Here is a 15,214-nt window from a genome sequence, read left to right as displayed (position 1 = left end):
CCTTCAGGTCAGTAGGCTATATTCATAATCAAATATTCCGTTTGAATGTCCGCTGCGATATCTTGTCCTTTTAACAGTTAACCGTTAAGGAGTTTTCCTGTGTCATCTGTCAGTTGCGTCTTCCTTCTCCGTGAAAACAAGTTTGACGCCCGTTTCACACATACTCCGTTTGCAGTGCGTATGCGGTGCATATTTTTTTCCGTACCCATGTTAACAGGTTAGAGCTTTCACACTGCACGCGGTTGCAGTCCGTCGATCCGTTCCAGTTGCGGTGCGTATACAGCAGTGCAGAGATCGTTTCCGCACCGAGTCTATTTTTGCTGTGCTGCAAACGCTGAATTAAAGTGACAGCACATGTTGCGTGGTGAAAATTAACACAGATTGACCTGAAAATGTAGTAATTTCACCATAAATGCGATTAATTAAATAAAATTTAGTAAATCTCACCATAAGGGTGATTCTCCAACTATGGTACTTTTTCTGTCCTTGACAGATATTAAAAAAACTAAAAAACATTTCCACTTTCTTTTTTTTTTCACACTTACTACATGTGTAGGGGAACCTATATATAAAAAATCATTGTTCAATTCTGTTGTTTTATATAAAATAGGAGGCATTTTATATGCGTTTTTTCCTATTTTGCCTCTGTCCCTAGGCCAGACTTTGGGTCTTCAACCTTATCTCACTTAAAATCTAATACTGATATAATTTTAAATTCAAGCAGAAAGTATGCATTATAACCCAATTCATTCAAATCTAATATATTTTTTTTATATTTCTTTTCAATTTGACATATTTTAAACATGTTGAACACTTGTCCCTTGGGTTCACTGTCATTTCCACACCTCTGCATTAAATGCAGTCCCAGGCTCAGTATTCTAGTTCCCTTTCGAAAGGGAACTCTACACTACGTCAGAATGACGCAATGGGGAACGCCTCAGGCGTGACAGGTGTCTGAAATCACTATCAAATCACGGCAATCACATTGACCGGCGACAGCCCGTGAATCATTACGTGAATGATTAACGTGCGACCTGCAAGTATAAAAGGGCGCCTTGCAAACATGACAAACATCTTTTCGTCTTCAGGGACTGTCTGTTTGATATCGCTGGAAAAGTCGGCAAAGAAAATGAAACGCACGGAGAAGGCTGAAAGCTTCAGGAGGTGTGCGGATCCGTGCCCAAGGTATTTGACGCCGGGTGATTCACACGAACTGTGCGTTCTCTGTCTGGGCAAAGAGCATGCACAGGCGGCTCTTGAGGGAGCTGTCTGTGCAAACTGTGAGCGTTTTGCGTTGAAAACGCTCCGCTCTCGTCTAGCCCTCTTCTCGAGTGAGGAGGGCTCACCATCTGTACCTCGTGGCTCGGGTCCCGCTCGCGCTGAGGCAGAGCGGCGACTCGCGTCATGGGGTTCCCAGAGGGATCTCGCCGATCGTCTTGAGAGGGGTGTTAACCTCTCAGATGATTCGGCGGATGACGAGGGTGAGTTGCAGGTGGATGACGAAGAGGATTTTTCTCCTACTGTGCCTGCAACAGATGCTCTTCAGGACGGGCAGGTGATGGATGATGAGGAGGTCATTCAGGTGGACCCTGAACCCTCTCAGCCACCCTGCCCCGTGTATGCTGAGCTGCTGGATGTAATGGAACGCGCCACTGACAGGTTGCAACTGCCATGGCGGCGCGTTAGGGGAGAAGTTGTTCGTGGCAGGCTGGACGATCGATTTCTCCCCGGCCATAGACCACCAGCTCAGGCGAGCCTTCCATTTCTTCCTGATCTCCATACTGAGATCGAGAGGGCATGGAAGAACCCATACTCTGCTCGGATCCACCGACATCAGCGGGCTAGTTTCGCTGATGTTGAGGGGATCGGCGAGTATGGGTATGTGTCGATGCCGCCCATTGAAGAGACGTTTGCGAACCATCTCGTGTCTGGGCGGGCGTCGACACTGAGTGCTCCAGCCCTGCCATCCAAACCGCTCAAGACCACAGCGCGTTTGAATGGCAGAGCATACACGGCAGCGGGTCAGGCCGGTGCTGCCCTGCACACTATGGCGGTGTTGCAGGCGTACCAGGCCGACCTGCTGGGGGATCTCGACCAGGGGGCAGGGCTGTCCCCTGAGGCGGTGGCTGAGCTGCGCCGCACCACAGATCTTGCTCTCCGGGCCACTAAACAGACTGCCGCTTCGATCGGTCGATCGATGGCGGCAATGGTGGCCACGGAGAGGCATCTGTGGTTGAACCTGGCTGGCATCGGGGAGAAAGAGAAGGCATTTCTCCTTGATGCACCGGTTTCGCCCTCTGAACTTTTTGGCACCTCCGTGGAGGCGGTGGTTGGAAAGTTCAGGGAGGCGAAGGCGCGCTCAGCGGCGTTTAAGACCTGTATACCGCTGAGATCCGGATCCGAGCCCAGACAGGCGGGAGAGCCTGGCCCTTCACGACCTGAGGGCCGTAGACAGGGCCAGAGAGCTAGTGTCGCCTCTCGTGCACCCCCTCCATGTAGGAGCAGGTCACAGAGGAGGCGTGACTCCCGCAGGAAAAAGAAGGATCTGAGGGAGGTGATCCAGTACAAACGATCACAGCGTTAGTGATGGATCATCTCCTGGAGGGCTGTTACTATCCCAGCCCTCTCCTCTTTTTCCCGACTCCCCAGGCGTTTCTTACACCAGGCCTGGGGCTGGGTCTATGATGAGAACAAGGTTCTGATGGCCCGCCTCGGCTTGGTTGGTGAGAGCGCCTCTTTCAGGCATGTAAAGTGATGGACCCCAGGTTCATAAAGAACTCTCTGGCGAGTCTTCACTCCGCACGCCGCAGGTGAACTGGTTGGTTTTTAATATAATTTCTGTGTGTATACTAACACTGATTTGTATTTCTCTACAGACCTTGTTCCCTGTATAGACCTAGGGAGTCATTCTTAGAGGAGCAATGAGGTAAGGTATTGGAACTTCAGGGCCCTGAAGCCCCCCCCCAGCTTGTGGCTAGAACGATTTAGGGAGAAGCTCAAAAAAAAAAAGATTTGGCTCCCGTGTGAGTATGTGATGGCCTTCCTGTCATGACATTTTTATGCGTGGTGGGCCACCACTCATCTCTATTTAGCCTCAGGGCTTTTAGCCACCTAGGGATAGAGTAGTTGGTCTTCCTAAAAAGAAAAAGCTTTTTTGCTTTAGGTTTGGACTGACGCTGGTGCTTCAGATAGATCTTAGGTCTTACCTATTGGTTTGTGACTTTGGTATCCTGAGTATTTCGCTCCCCTGAGCTCTGTAAGGTGTCAGTAGGTTGAGTGTTTCACAGCCTCTCAATCGAGTAGGCTGTGGCTCCTTCGAGCCCTCAGGTAGATCTATGCTTATAGGTCGGCCCTAACCCGGGCCGCCTCTGTAGCTGGCCTAGGCTATGTTTGGGATGTTGGAGGCGTTCTGCTAAGTATAGCTGCCGCATTCATTATGTGTTAGGCTTCCTCCCCGAGATTTCAGCCTCCTCCCTTAAATGGGAGTTGTTGGCCAAGGCCCGCCCCTTTCACTGCATTCAGGGGTGATAGAGTAATGCAGGGTGGTAGTTGAGGTATGATCCTTCAGGCGGGTCAGGCTGTCTTTCGCTCTGCGATGTGATAGTTTGCCAGACCCTGCCGAACAGAGCTACTTGTTTTTAGGCCTCTAGAGCTGGCTCCACTCAGCCCGTTGAGCTGAACCGCTCGAACGATGGGTGAAGGTTGGTTGGCTTGCAAGCAAGCTCCGCTCCCCCAGGCTGGGCACAGGACAAATCCCTGTCACCCTTTGGAGCCACTTGCAGGCCTGCTCCCTGTCTAACATTTCAGGGGCATTTGGTGTTACTCCCCCGCTAACGCAGGGTAGTTTTGAGTAATCCATTCTCAGCTCTGTATTATCTACCTCACACCATGATGGCTCCGGTTGAGCAGGGAGTTCTAACTACATTTCATTCCGGTATTTGAACTCCGCTCCCTTGAAGCCAGAGCATTGCCATGAGCTGATGCCCATGCATTTAGTAGGTAGGCCCTTAAAATGGGGCCTCCACTAGGCAGAGTGGCGTACGTTGTACTCCCCTGCTATGAGGGTATTGCTTTTTGCTGAGTACACTGCCTTTGGCAATGTGATTAGGTACCAGGATGCTGTAAGCGCTGTAGTAACAGTTTTTCTGCCTTGAAGGCTGCACAGTTAGGTAGTAGGCCCCAGCAGGCCTCCTTGACGGGGTAGCCCCTAAGATAGGGCTCCTAGGCCAGCTCACCTTCGGTGGTTGGCCCTGGTAGTTCGGGCAGAAGTCTCACTAACGAGTAGTAGGTCTTAACAGGCCTCCTCGGAGGTGGGTCACAACATTTTGGAGCATACACTAGGACAAAACTATAGGAAAAGTTTTTATTAGTATGGTTCCAGCAGTGTTCATTAAAGTAGCAGAAAGACTCGCTATCAGCTAGTAGGCTCGACCGGGCCTCCCTGTTAGGCGAGTCCCCAGCAGCAGTCACATCCAGCTGACTAGACTGTTTCAGGAGGTAGTGTTTCTCTGGCAGTAGGCCTCACCAGGCCTCCCTGGAGTTGAGTTCCAACATACTTTGAGTTTCCACTTAATGTGGTTTTTCTGGTAATGGGTAGTAGGCCTCTCTGTAAGCGAACTCCCATGTACTGTGGTAGGCTTCACTAGGCCTCCCTTAAGTTGAGCTCCCACGTTTTGTGGTTGTCATGTAGTAGGCCTCTCCAGGCCTCTCTGTAAGTGAACTTCCATGCGCTGTGGTTATCAGGTAGTAGGCCTCACTAGGCCTCCCTGAAGTTGAGCTTCCACATACTGTGGTTATCATGTAGTAGGCCTCTCCAGGCCTCCTTGGAAGGTTAGCTCCCACTTACTGTGTGTTTCCACTTAGCATGGTGTTTCAGGTGGTAGGCCTCGCTAGGCCTCCCTGAAGTTGAGCTCCCACATACCGTGGTTGTCATGTAGTAGGCCTCACCAGGCCTCCTTGAAGGGTTAGCTCCCACTTACTGTGTGTGTTCCACTGAGCATGGTTTTTCAGGTAGTAGGCCTCTCCAGGCCTCTCTGAAAGTGAGCTCCCACGTTTTGTGGTTATCAGATAGTAGGCTTCACCAGGCCTCTCTGAAGGTGAGCTCCCACATACTGTGGTTGTCAGGTAGTAGGCCTCTCCAGGTCTCCCTGAGTAATTTCACTGTGGTGCTGGGTTTTGTAAGCTAGTGGCCGCTTACTTCTTAGTTTAGCAGACCTTATCAGGCAGCTACCGAAGGTGAGCTTGCGCCCTGGCTCGACTCAAGTTTGTATTCTCTGCTACGGGTTCCCTCCTGGAACCTCTTTATCCTGCTACAGCCTGGTTGCCTACCAGGTAGATCTAATGCTCCCCTCACTGAGGGTCAGTATGAGTATGTGGTCTCCTGAGTCTGATCAGTCGGTCGTAGGCCTCTCATGAGGCCTCCCAGTTAGATCAGTCCTTAGGCCCTCACAGGCCTCCTTAGTGTTTTGAAACACAAACACTGGGTTGATCCGTGGATCGAGTAGAGAAACTCCCCTCGCTGGCAAGGGTTGTAAAGCACTATGTTGAGTCATACTCTCCAGGATATCCCGTCTCTGAGATCCGGTCCGAGTGGTTCACTGCCTGCTTCGCAGTCCCTCGGGTTGGATGCCTTCCTAAAGGCAAGTGTCCAGAGGCTCTGTCTTCGGACAGACAGGAAGTGGCCAGACTGTAGTGTCTTATATGGTGACACCAGGTCAGGCCTGCCTGGTGGCATTTCAGGTGGCACGTTCCCCTGAATAGTGACTGGCTGGGGTTCCCTCAGGTTCCCTAGCCACATTCCCGAGAAGGGACCCCTTCTAAGAAGTTGAAGTTGTGGTCCTAGGCCCTTGAGCAGGCCCAGGTAGACCTTTCACTAAACTATGTTTATGGAGGTTTTCTGTGGTATCTTATAGCTTGGGCTATGACCGTAGGGAGTGCTGTCACTGACAGCCCAGTGTGACCTGGGGGTGAGTGGTTCTAGCGTTCATTTGAATTGCCGGTTCTGACAGTTGTCACTGCCTTTGGGCATGCACTCCCCTTAGCATGGTGGCGTTGGTATATCGTTCCCCATTGCGTCATTCTGACGTAGTGTAGAGTTCCCTTTCGAAAGGGAACGTCTCAGGTTACGACTGTAACCTATGTTCCCTGAGAACAGGGAACGAGACACTACGTCTTCCTGCCATGCCTCGGGGCCTGCCTGCAACAGTCCCTTCAGACGATAGGATGTTTGTCATGTTTGCAAGGCGCCCTTTTATACTTGCAGGTCGCACGTTAATCATTCACGTAATGATTCACGGGCTGTCGCCGGTCAATGTGATTGCCGTGATTTGATAGTGATTTCAGACACCTGTCACGCCTGAGGCGTTCCCCATTGCGTCATTCTGACGTAGTGTCTCGTTCCCTGTTCTCAGGGAACATAGGTTACAGTCGTAACCTGAGACGATTTGTATACTCAGTAACCATAGTAACTGACACTCCAGAGGAAACCACATGGCTGAATGAAAGAATGGTCCCATCAGAGGTTAATAAATTGAAGATATATCAAGGTAAATATGAGAAATACTGTGAGTATGTTTATTGTATGTCATTTCTGAACCGCTCATAATTCATTCTAACAGAAACATTTCTGGATTTTTACAATTTCATCAGGTGATATTTGAGATTATTTAATGCTAACTCTAATACTAACACTAACAGGCTAGTCAAACACGAGATATTAGAGGGAAAGGGGGGAAATGCAGGTCCGTAGCCAGCCTATTGAAAGGGGGGGGTTCTTTTTTTCAAAAAGTGGACCTTTTTGCAGTTTTTCTCTTCCTTTTGTATTTAATTATGAGGTTCAAATACTTCATTTTGGTGACCTTTTATGCACTAATTTGTGCTGGATTAGCTTGTCTGCTGGTATCTTAATGAGCACGTTTTTTGATGCACCTAAAATATTTACTGCATTGTTGTCAAATTGCTTCCTCATGTAACACCTTTGTTAGTCCATACACAGTTTATAAGTTTAAAGACCACACTAACAACAGAAGAGATTTAATGAACTTTACTGAAATATTAATAATAATTCTTCTCATCATCATTTCTTTACTCTCTGTCAATGCCTCTTTGCTTGTTGCTGTATTTGTCTTGACACTATTATGGATTTAGTACACTGGTCAGTTCCAATCATATTGCACAGCCAATATCACTGAATATCCCACTATGTTTTATTATTATAATTATGCTACGTTTATATGGCTATTATATTGTAGACTATTGAGTGGATAAAATATAGAAATCCTTTTAACTAAAAAAATATATATATATATATATATATATATATATATATATATATATATATAACCCCAGGGGCGGAGCCAGACGATGTAAACATTCGGGCTCAGGGGCATACTCCCCCGGGGAGATTTTTTTCCCATTTACGTCAGCTAAATGCACTATTTTTCAGGCTGTATTAGATAATAGAATGCCTAAAAATCTATACACTATCTGGGAAAATGATGATAGTTACTCAGTAAAAAAAAAAAAAAAAAAAAAAAAATAATAATAATCACCCAGTAGAGCCTACAACCTATTTTGTATTTAATTGTTCTCCAGCTGTAGTGAATCCAAAACACCAAACATGTTAAGGATGACTCATTTTCACCCCTGGCAACTAAAAAGAGGCAACCATTATCTGACTATTTTTAAGTTAGCCTACATAGGTAAAATTGGAATTTAATGTAAATATCATTACATCATATCATTATATTGTCCGCGGTTCGTCTGACGCTGCTTCTGAATCTCTCTCCGGCCGGTGAGGTTTACTGTTAGTGTTCCGTATAAAAAACTTTGATATGTCCATATTAACTTCAGCCGGTTAGCCAGTAAGCTCGCTACGACGCCGGTGAAACACACAACAGCCCGCCAGCCCCTGATGACAATGACGTTCGTTAGTTTTTATGGCAGTATAACAAGCTGAGTGATGCGCGATGCATTACCGTCCGCCACCACGCACGGTAATGGAGCTTGTGTTTCATTTTTTGCCGCTCCAGTCAGAAAGACTGAGAGGAAATGAAACAAAGTTGAAGTTATTTTAAAAAACCTAAAAGATTCGGGGCTTTTGACAAAACATTCGGGGCTTAAGCCCAATTAGCGAGAATTACCCCCCTTCATTCAGAGGCGATGCTTCTTCACCGTTTGAAAAGTGCATTGCGAGAACTCTCTCTGAACTGCACGCGCGCCACACACACACACACACACACACACACACACACACACACACACACACACACACACACACACACACACACACACACACACACACACACACACACACACACACACACACACACACACACACGTCCAGCTACAATAATCATATTAATTTGAAATAGCAACCCAGAATATTTGTCACAAGCATTGATTAAAACAATGATGAAAATAATCACATGAAAAAAAAAAACGAAAAAAAAACGACTTAAATTCTGGACCTTTGGCAGTGAGGAGGGGGTTCGTTCGAACCACCCGAACCCCCCCCTGCCTACGGGCTTGAGTCATTTCCACAACCGTCTTTTCCACATCTGTCTCCATGGAAGTGATAAAGACAGGTTGGCTTGGCAAGGACATTGTCTGAGCTTAAAAGCAAAGTAGTTTGCCTATAGTACTAAAATACAGTGTAAACACATAAACTTAACATATAATGTCATAGAGAATGTTTTAAATTGAGATATTTTATTGTTTACAACTAAATCTGACATAGTCTCTCTGTTGTTCTTGCACCCAAAACATCAGCAGAGAAGTCCAGACTATTCAGGGAAAGACTCAAATCTGATCCAATTAAAGGAGAGCTAGGTAACTTTTTTAACTTAATAAAACTGTCTAGAAATCATTTGGATGGTTAAACAACATGTTCTGGTGATATTGGTGACTTTCCCCGCTCCCCCCAGCGTTCCCAGGCGGAAAACCAACCTTGCAACTTGGGCACTACCGTCCCGGCAAGATAGAAATTGGAAGTCTCGTGAGAAGCGAGAACTAGAACGAGAATGAGCGCGAAACACAAATTGCTTTACGGCAATTCGACATAAACACACACGCATGTATGATGGTTTACTAGATTACCCACCTCGGTAGACATAGCTCCACACGATACAGTTGGCTTGCTCCAATCAAAACAAACGCACATGAGCAGCGGTAGAGAGGGGGAGGAGGCCGCCGCAAGTGAGTTTTTTACGACTGTGTTGTGAAATATAAGCCCCCCCACAGCTGTAGGGGGAGCTCGTGGGGAAAACATGCGACAACAAAAGGGAAAATCAGCGAAGAAGTGACTAGAGTTCGCTAGAGTTGCAGAGTTCGGCTTTAAATATGCTGAGTTTCTAAGGAAAGACAGAGAAAGATATGAAAAGAAAAAACAGCAAGGACTTATTAAGTCTGTCAAAGAAATGTCAGTAAGCAACCAAAAAAAATTCAGAAGACAGTGGCGAACTGTACAATGACGCAGGCGTAAGAAACATAAAATCATCTCAGCAACTGAGAGTTTCATGGCAGGGGCAACACCACCGCAATCACCAGATGCTGATGACGTCCCTGAACCACGTCAGCCGAGTGGGCCAGAGAGAACTCCTCAAAGACGAAGAGGGAGAAAAAATGTTGCAAAGGGAAGGGCACAGGCTTACAGAGACCTTGATGAAATGAAAAAAAAGCTTGCCCATGCCCTTAGAAAAGCAGAAAAATATAAGAAGAGGTCTGATCGACTTACGAGAAAAATGGAGCTAATTGAATCTCCTAAACAGAGAACTAAGAAACAGATAAACCAAAGCACAACACAACTGAAGAGAACACTATTGTTTCATAACACAATAATTTCGGAAATTAGGAAGAAGGTTGAAAATCGCAAAACACGGCAAATAATCTCAAAAATTGTGGCTGGTAGGATCCTCAAAAAATATGGCCTGGTCACCATGGCAAAAAAAGAGTTTGGGTTCTCTCTAAAGCTTATGAGGACAAACATGACAAGAACCAACAAACTGATATACACTCGCAAAACCCCAAAAAACAAAGTTAACCAAGATCTGAAGAAAAAGATTACAAACTTTATAGAACGTGACGACAACAGTAGGGCAACAACAGGAAAAAAAGAGACGATTACGAAGAACATGAAAAAGATGCAAAAGCGCTTCCTGACTGAAACAATGAAGCAACTGCACTTGAAATTTAGACAGGAGAATCCTGAGGTCAAAATCTCTTATGCAGAGTTTTGCAGACAGAGACCTTTTTGGGTTGTTAAACCCACCTTAGCAGAGAGAGAAACATGCCTGTGTAAGCTGCATTCAAACATGCAATTCATGGCCAATAGGCTGTTCTTTCATAAAATCATCAAGACATCTAAACTCACCGATCTAATTAATTCAGTTTATTGTGATGATGTCACTAAGGAATGCATGTACAGGGAATGCCTGGATTGCAGAGACAAAAAACTTGAAACATCTGCCTTTGATGATGGGGAACAGACGTGGTGGTTCCAATGGAGAAGCATTGTGGAAGACAGGGAGAAAAAGAAAAAAGATGGGTCCAAATAAATAATTAAAGTGCACTATACAGCAAAGGAAAAAGTGCATGGGCCTATGCATAAACTGTTCGAAGACTTTTCAGACCAACTCACCAAAAAGATGGGAAAGCACATCCAAAACATAAAACATCAATACCTTTCTTTGAAAGGGTTAAAAGAAAACATCAAGGAAGACAGTATTGTTTTACAGATAGATTTTGCAGAAAATTATATCTGCAAGTATGCAGAGGAGATCCAGGCCACCTATTATGGTGATTCACATAAGCAGACAACTCTTCATACTGGTGTTGCTCACTCGAAGAATGGTGTGGTGTCCATTTGCACCATCAGTGAATGCATGCGCCACGACCCATCCGCCATCTGGGCCCACCTGAAAAAAGTGCTTCCCTATCTAAAAGAATTGAACACAGCAGCAACCACCCTGCATGTTATAAGCGATGGCCCAACCACCCAATATAGATCCAAGAAAAACTTTTTTTTTTGAGCAAAATTCCTTATGAGATGGGATTCCAGAAGGTAACATGGAACTTTTTGGAAGCTGGACATGGAAAGGGTCCAGCTGATGGAGTTGGTGCTGCAATCAAGCGTCAGGCTGATGCAATTGTGGCCCAGGGCATAGACATCCCAAACGGCAAGGTGTTGTATGAAAAACTTAGGGACCAGCCCTCATCTGTTCAGCTTATGTACGTCACTGAGGAGGAAATTGAAAGGATGGACAGGGTCCTGCCTGAGGACCTGATCAGCATCAAAGGAACAATGCAGATTCATCAGGTATCTTACTCACTCACACAAGCTCACTCACTCACTCACTCACTCACTCACACACGCTCACTCACTCACTCACTCACTCACTCACTCACTCACACACACACACACACACACACACACACACGCTCACTCACTCACTCACTCACACACACACACTCACTCACACTCACGCTCGCTCACTCACACTCGCTCACTCACACTCACTCACACATGCAGACACACACACACCCCATCATCATCATAATCATGAGAGTTAATCAATTAAACATTTTTCTTTTAGATTGTGTCTACAAGACCTGGAGACATATCTTGGCGGGTTTTAAGCTGCTTCTGCTCAGAACCCCAAATCTGCCAGTGTTTTGGTCTGCAACATGTGGAACAGCCCGGAGCACAGAAAGCACAGAGGCCTGAGTCGGCTTTGGGCCCACCAATCCCAACTCTCAAATCTCAAGACATCACTCTTCTACATGAGGGACTGATTGGAAGCTAGTGTGTGGTCCGCTATGATGGGAATCCTTACGCAGGCCTAATCCAAGATGTGAACTCAGAAAATGGAGCCTTGGTGAAAACCATGAGCCAGATAGGCAAGAACAGGTGGTACTGGCCTATGAATGATGACATAATTTGGAATCAGCCAGAGGACGTTGTAAGGTTGGTCCCAGAGCCTCAGCCAGTGACGAAACGTCACATGATGTTGGATCCATTAGTGTGGGAGGAAGTACTCACTCCGAACTTGACTGTGAGTGAACCTTGGCTAATATACGGGTGATTTTAAATTCAAACAGAAAGTATGAATTATAACCCAAATCAATCAAATCTAATACAGTATAGTTTCTTGTATTTCTTTTCAATTTGGCATATTTTAAACATGTTGAACACTTGTCCCTTGGGTTCACCTGTTCATCTGTGAGTGAACCTTGGCCCATATACACTGTTCTGGTTCAGGGAGTGGTGAAACATTTCACATTTTCACAGAAATGATCATTTAGATTTTTTTATGAAAACATGAGGATAATTGTGTTTATGAAATTGTTTTTGTTTCAAATGATTTGTGACACATGGAATGAGTTATCTTTTTTGTTACTACTGCTGTTAGGCCAGTTGTTCATCAATACACAATCCCTGTTTGAAATAAAAATAAGAATAAACTTCAAACTTGAATTTGGGATTCATTTTGTCCTACACATTGAGGTCATTACTCACTTTTGCATTTCCATCATTTATAATTCTACTACAGGTTTTATATCTGAAATGTTATTTTCAACCTAACCCGCCTTTCCCTTGTCATTTCCACAACCACAAATTTTTTTTGGTAAAACATTAAAAAAAATAAAGTTAAGGTAATGATGGTGGTGGTGTTGATTATTTAGCAGTTAAGGGTAAAGTATATGTATTTGAGTTGAAAAATATCAGATTTGAAAATTTTTTTGGTGTTAACTTTGTAAAATCTTAACAGTTGCATTTCAGAGAAATAAATCAATTTACAATTTGGAAAGATGCAAGTGTGATGTGTAACCCAATATATATATAACTACAAATATTTCAACATTTTTGGTTGAAAACACATGTTTTTGTCCGGTTGTGGAAATGACAATTTATTTTGCGATGTCTGGAAAAAATAAAAAAAAATACATATTATTTCAGAAAAATCAGCACAGCCAACTTCAGGGCAGGTATCTAGGCATACTGGGGAACCAAATTATGCCAGTAATATTTTAATTAAAAATGTTTCATTTTTTGAAAATGTCCAGGTCCAAAAAGTACCATAGTTGGAGAATCACCCATAAATGTATTTAATTAAATACTATGTTTATGGTAAAACAGGGAAAGCTACAATTTACCTCAACAAGACGACATAATGAACAACACTTGTCACATTCGTGGAGGTAGAAAAACAAGTTGTGACATGCAAGATTTATTGTATTAAAATTTAAATGAAAAAGAAAAGGCATGAGAGTCGGCTGTTTTTGTCAATTTTAAGTTTTAATTTAAAATGTTTACGATTTAATATAAGTAGGCTACATGGTTAAATATTTGACCACTTGCTTGAGCAACTAAATATAAGTAGAAGTAATGCTTTTAATAATAGGCTGCCATTGTTTAAATTGTGTTTAAACGTGCATACGTCTATTAAAGAGTGTATATGTGTACAAAGAGAATCGCAATGCTGAGACGTTAAGACCGCGGGTAAATCAAGGGAAAATACAATTTACTTCAACAAGGCATAATGAACACACTTGTCTCATTCGTGCAGGTGGAAAAACAAGTTCTTTGTGACATGCAAGATTTATTGTATAAAGATTTAAATTATGCAAAAGAAAGTGTATGAGTCTGCTGTTTTTGTCAATTTTAAGTTTTAATTTAAAATGTAGGCTATTCGATTTTAATATAAGTAGCCATGGTAAAATATTTTACCACTTGCTTGAGCAACTTAATTATATAGAAGTAATGCATTCAATAATATGTTTTTAAATTGTCTAATTGTGTAATATGTTTTAATACGTCTATTAAAGAGTGTAGGCCTACTGTATATGTGTACAAAGAGAATCACAATGCTGACAGAAAACTTTTTTTCTAAATAAAAGTTGCTGATAACTTCTGGATTTGAAATACAAATAGTGAGTGTATTTGTGGTATAGCCTACAGCAGCGGATCAGTTACGCACTGCAAACGCAGCATATGTGAAAGCACTATTGCTCGTGCTGCTCCTGCACTGCATACGCACTGCAACACGCACTGCACACGGAGTATGTGTGAAACGGGCTCGAGTCTTTTCAATGTAAAAGTCTTCTCTACCGACTGACTCATTCATAAGACAGTCTTTGCCGCCATCTATTGGCGAAATAATGTATGTCACTTCTGATGCTGTTAACGGTCAGGGACTATTTTTTCCAGCGGAAGGAATATGCTTTTAGTGATTTTACTTCATGAAAGTTGCATATAAATATTTTCGGCTTTAATATTTGTATTGTGTGGCAACCGTTTTATAAAAACTCCACTTCGCGTCGTGCCTAACAACGCCCTTCAGCCGTTACTTATTCACGATACAGCACAGCCTCTCGTACCTTATTGCTTACATATTAAATTAAATGCCCCCAACTAAGCAAGCCAAAAGCCAATAGTGACAAAGGCGAAAAAAAAAAACCTTGGGATAACCCAGGCTCACGCCCGTTTCACACATACTCCGTGTGCAGTGCGTGTGCGGTGCGTGTTGCAGTCCGAATGTCCGACTCCGCCGAAGTCCATTAATACCTGAAAATGGACACCTCAAAGGGCATTAACCCGCTTATACCATGGTCACATGCCAAATAACACCTTTTTTAAAAATTAGTTTATATTTTATTAGTTTTACAATCGAAATCTAAAGTTTTTACAAACAACAACTTGGTTTCCCTGGTTACGCCTGACGTTTTTTTTATTAGGTGTTCTCTATCACTTTTTAACGGACACCCTGCAGCCAATCAGAATCGAGTATTCACCCAGACCATGGTATAAAGTAATATTTAACCACAGTTTTTATCTGTGGTTGTTCCATCTGCTGACAGGATTTTGATTATGGGTGATTTTAATATTCATGTTTGTTGTCCTGGTAAACCCATGACCAAGGAATTCTTGAATTTAGTTGATTCTTTTAACTTATCTCAATGTGTCTCCGGACCAACACACGATCATGGCCACACACTTGACTTGGTCTTTTCTTTGGGGATAACGATAGATAATATTTGTGTTGAAGAAATGGCCATCTCGGATCATATGCCTATTAGGTTTAATTTTACCTCTACAACAAATGACTGTCATCAGCCTTCATCATTCTTGTCTAGGGTTATCACTACTTCTACACCTAGTGCGTTCTCAACTGCTTTTACTGAATTAGCCCTTCATATTGAGCCTACCATATTGTCA

General features: G+C 43.8%; 2 protein-coding genes across 2 annotated transcripts; both read left to right on the top strand.

Moving 5' to 3' along the window:
* Positions 1-2,004: 2,004 nt before the first annotated feature.
* Positions 2,005-4,494, top strand: LOC311096084 (uncharacterized protein). Its single transcript, XM_084135032.1, has 2 exons — positions 2,005-2,810; positions 2,877-4,494. Exon 1 carries the CDS (start codon positions 2,048-2,050, stop codon positions 2,582-2,584), a length of 537 nt encoding a protein of 178 aa, XP_083991158.1. The 5' UTR covers positions 2,005-2,047; the 3' UTR covers positions 2,585-2,810; positions 2,877-4,494.
* Positions 4,495-10,653: 6,159 nt separating this feature from the next.
* LOC311066504 (uncharacterized protein) lies at positions 10,654-12,225 on the top strand. The gene is made up of 2 exons (XM_084087733.1): positions 10,654-11,314; positions 11,592-12,225. The coding sequence occupies exons 1-2, from the start codon at positions 11,045-11,047 to the stop codon at positions 11,799-11,801; spliced, it is 480 nt and encodes a 159-aa protein (XP_083943859.1). The 5' UTR covers positions 10,654-11,044; the 3' UTR covers positions 11,802-12,225.
* Positions 12,226-15,214: the final 2,989 nt, after the last annotated feature.

The sequence above is a fragment of the Abramis brama genome (assembly GCF_963993115.1).
Source record: "Abramis brama genome assembly, chromosome: 1".
NCBI lineage: Eukaryota > Metazoa > Chordata > Actinopteri > Cypriniformes > Leuciscidae > Abramis > Abramis brama.
Note: the sequence above shows the minus strand (reverse complement) of the source record. Positions and strands in the feature narration are given on the sequence as shown.

What these genes read in the sequence shown, in the direction of transcription:
- LOC311096084 (XM_084135032.1), top strand. Translation starts at nt 2,048, where the DNA reads ATGGCGGTGTTGCAGGCGTACCAGGCCGACCTGCTGGGGGATCTCGAC.
- LOC311066504 (XM_084087733.1), top strand. Translation starts at nt 11,045, where the DNA reads ATGGGATTCCAGAAGGTAACATGGAACTTTTTGGAAGCTGGACATGGA. An exon ending in GAACAATGCAGATTCATCAG is followed by an intron (nt 11,315 to 11,591) that starts GTATCTTACTCA and finishes TTTTTCTTTTAG; the next exon opens with ATTGTGTCTACAAGACCTGG.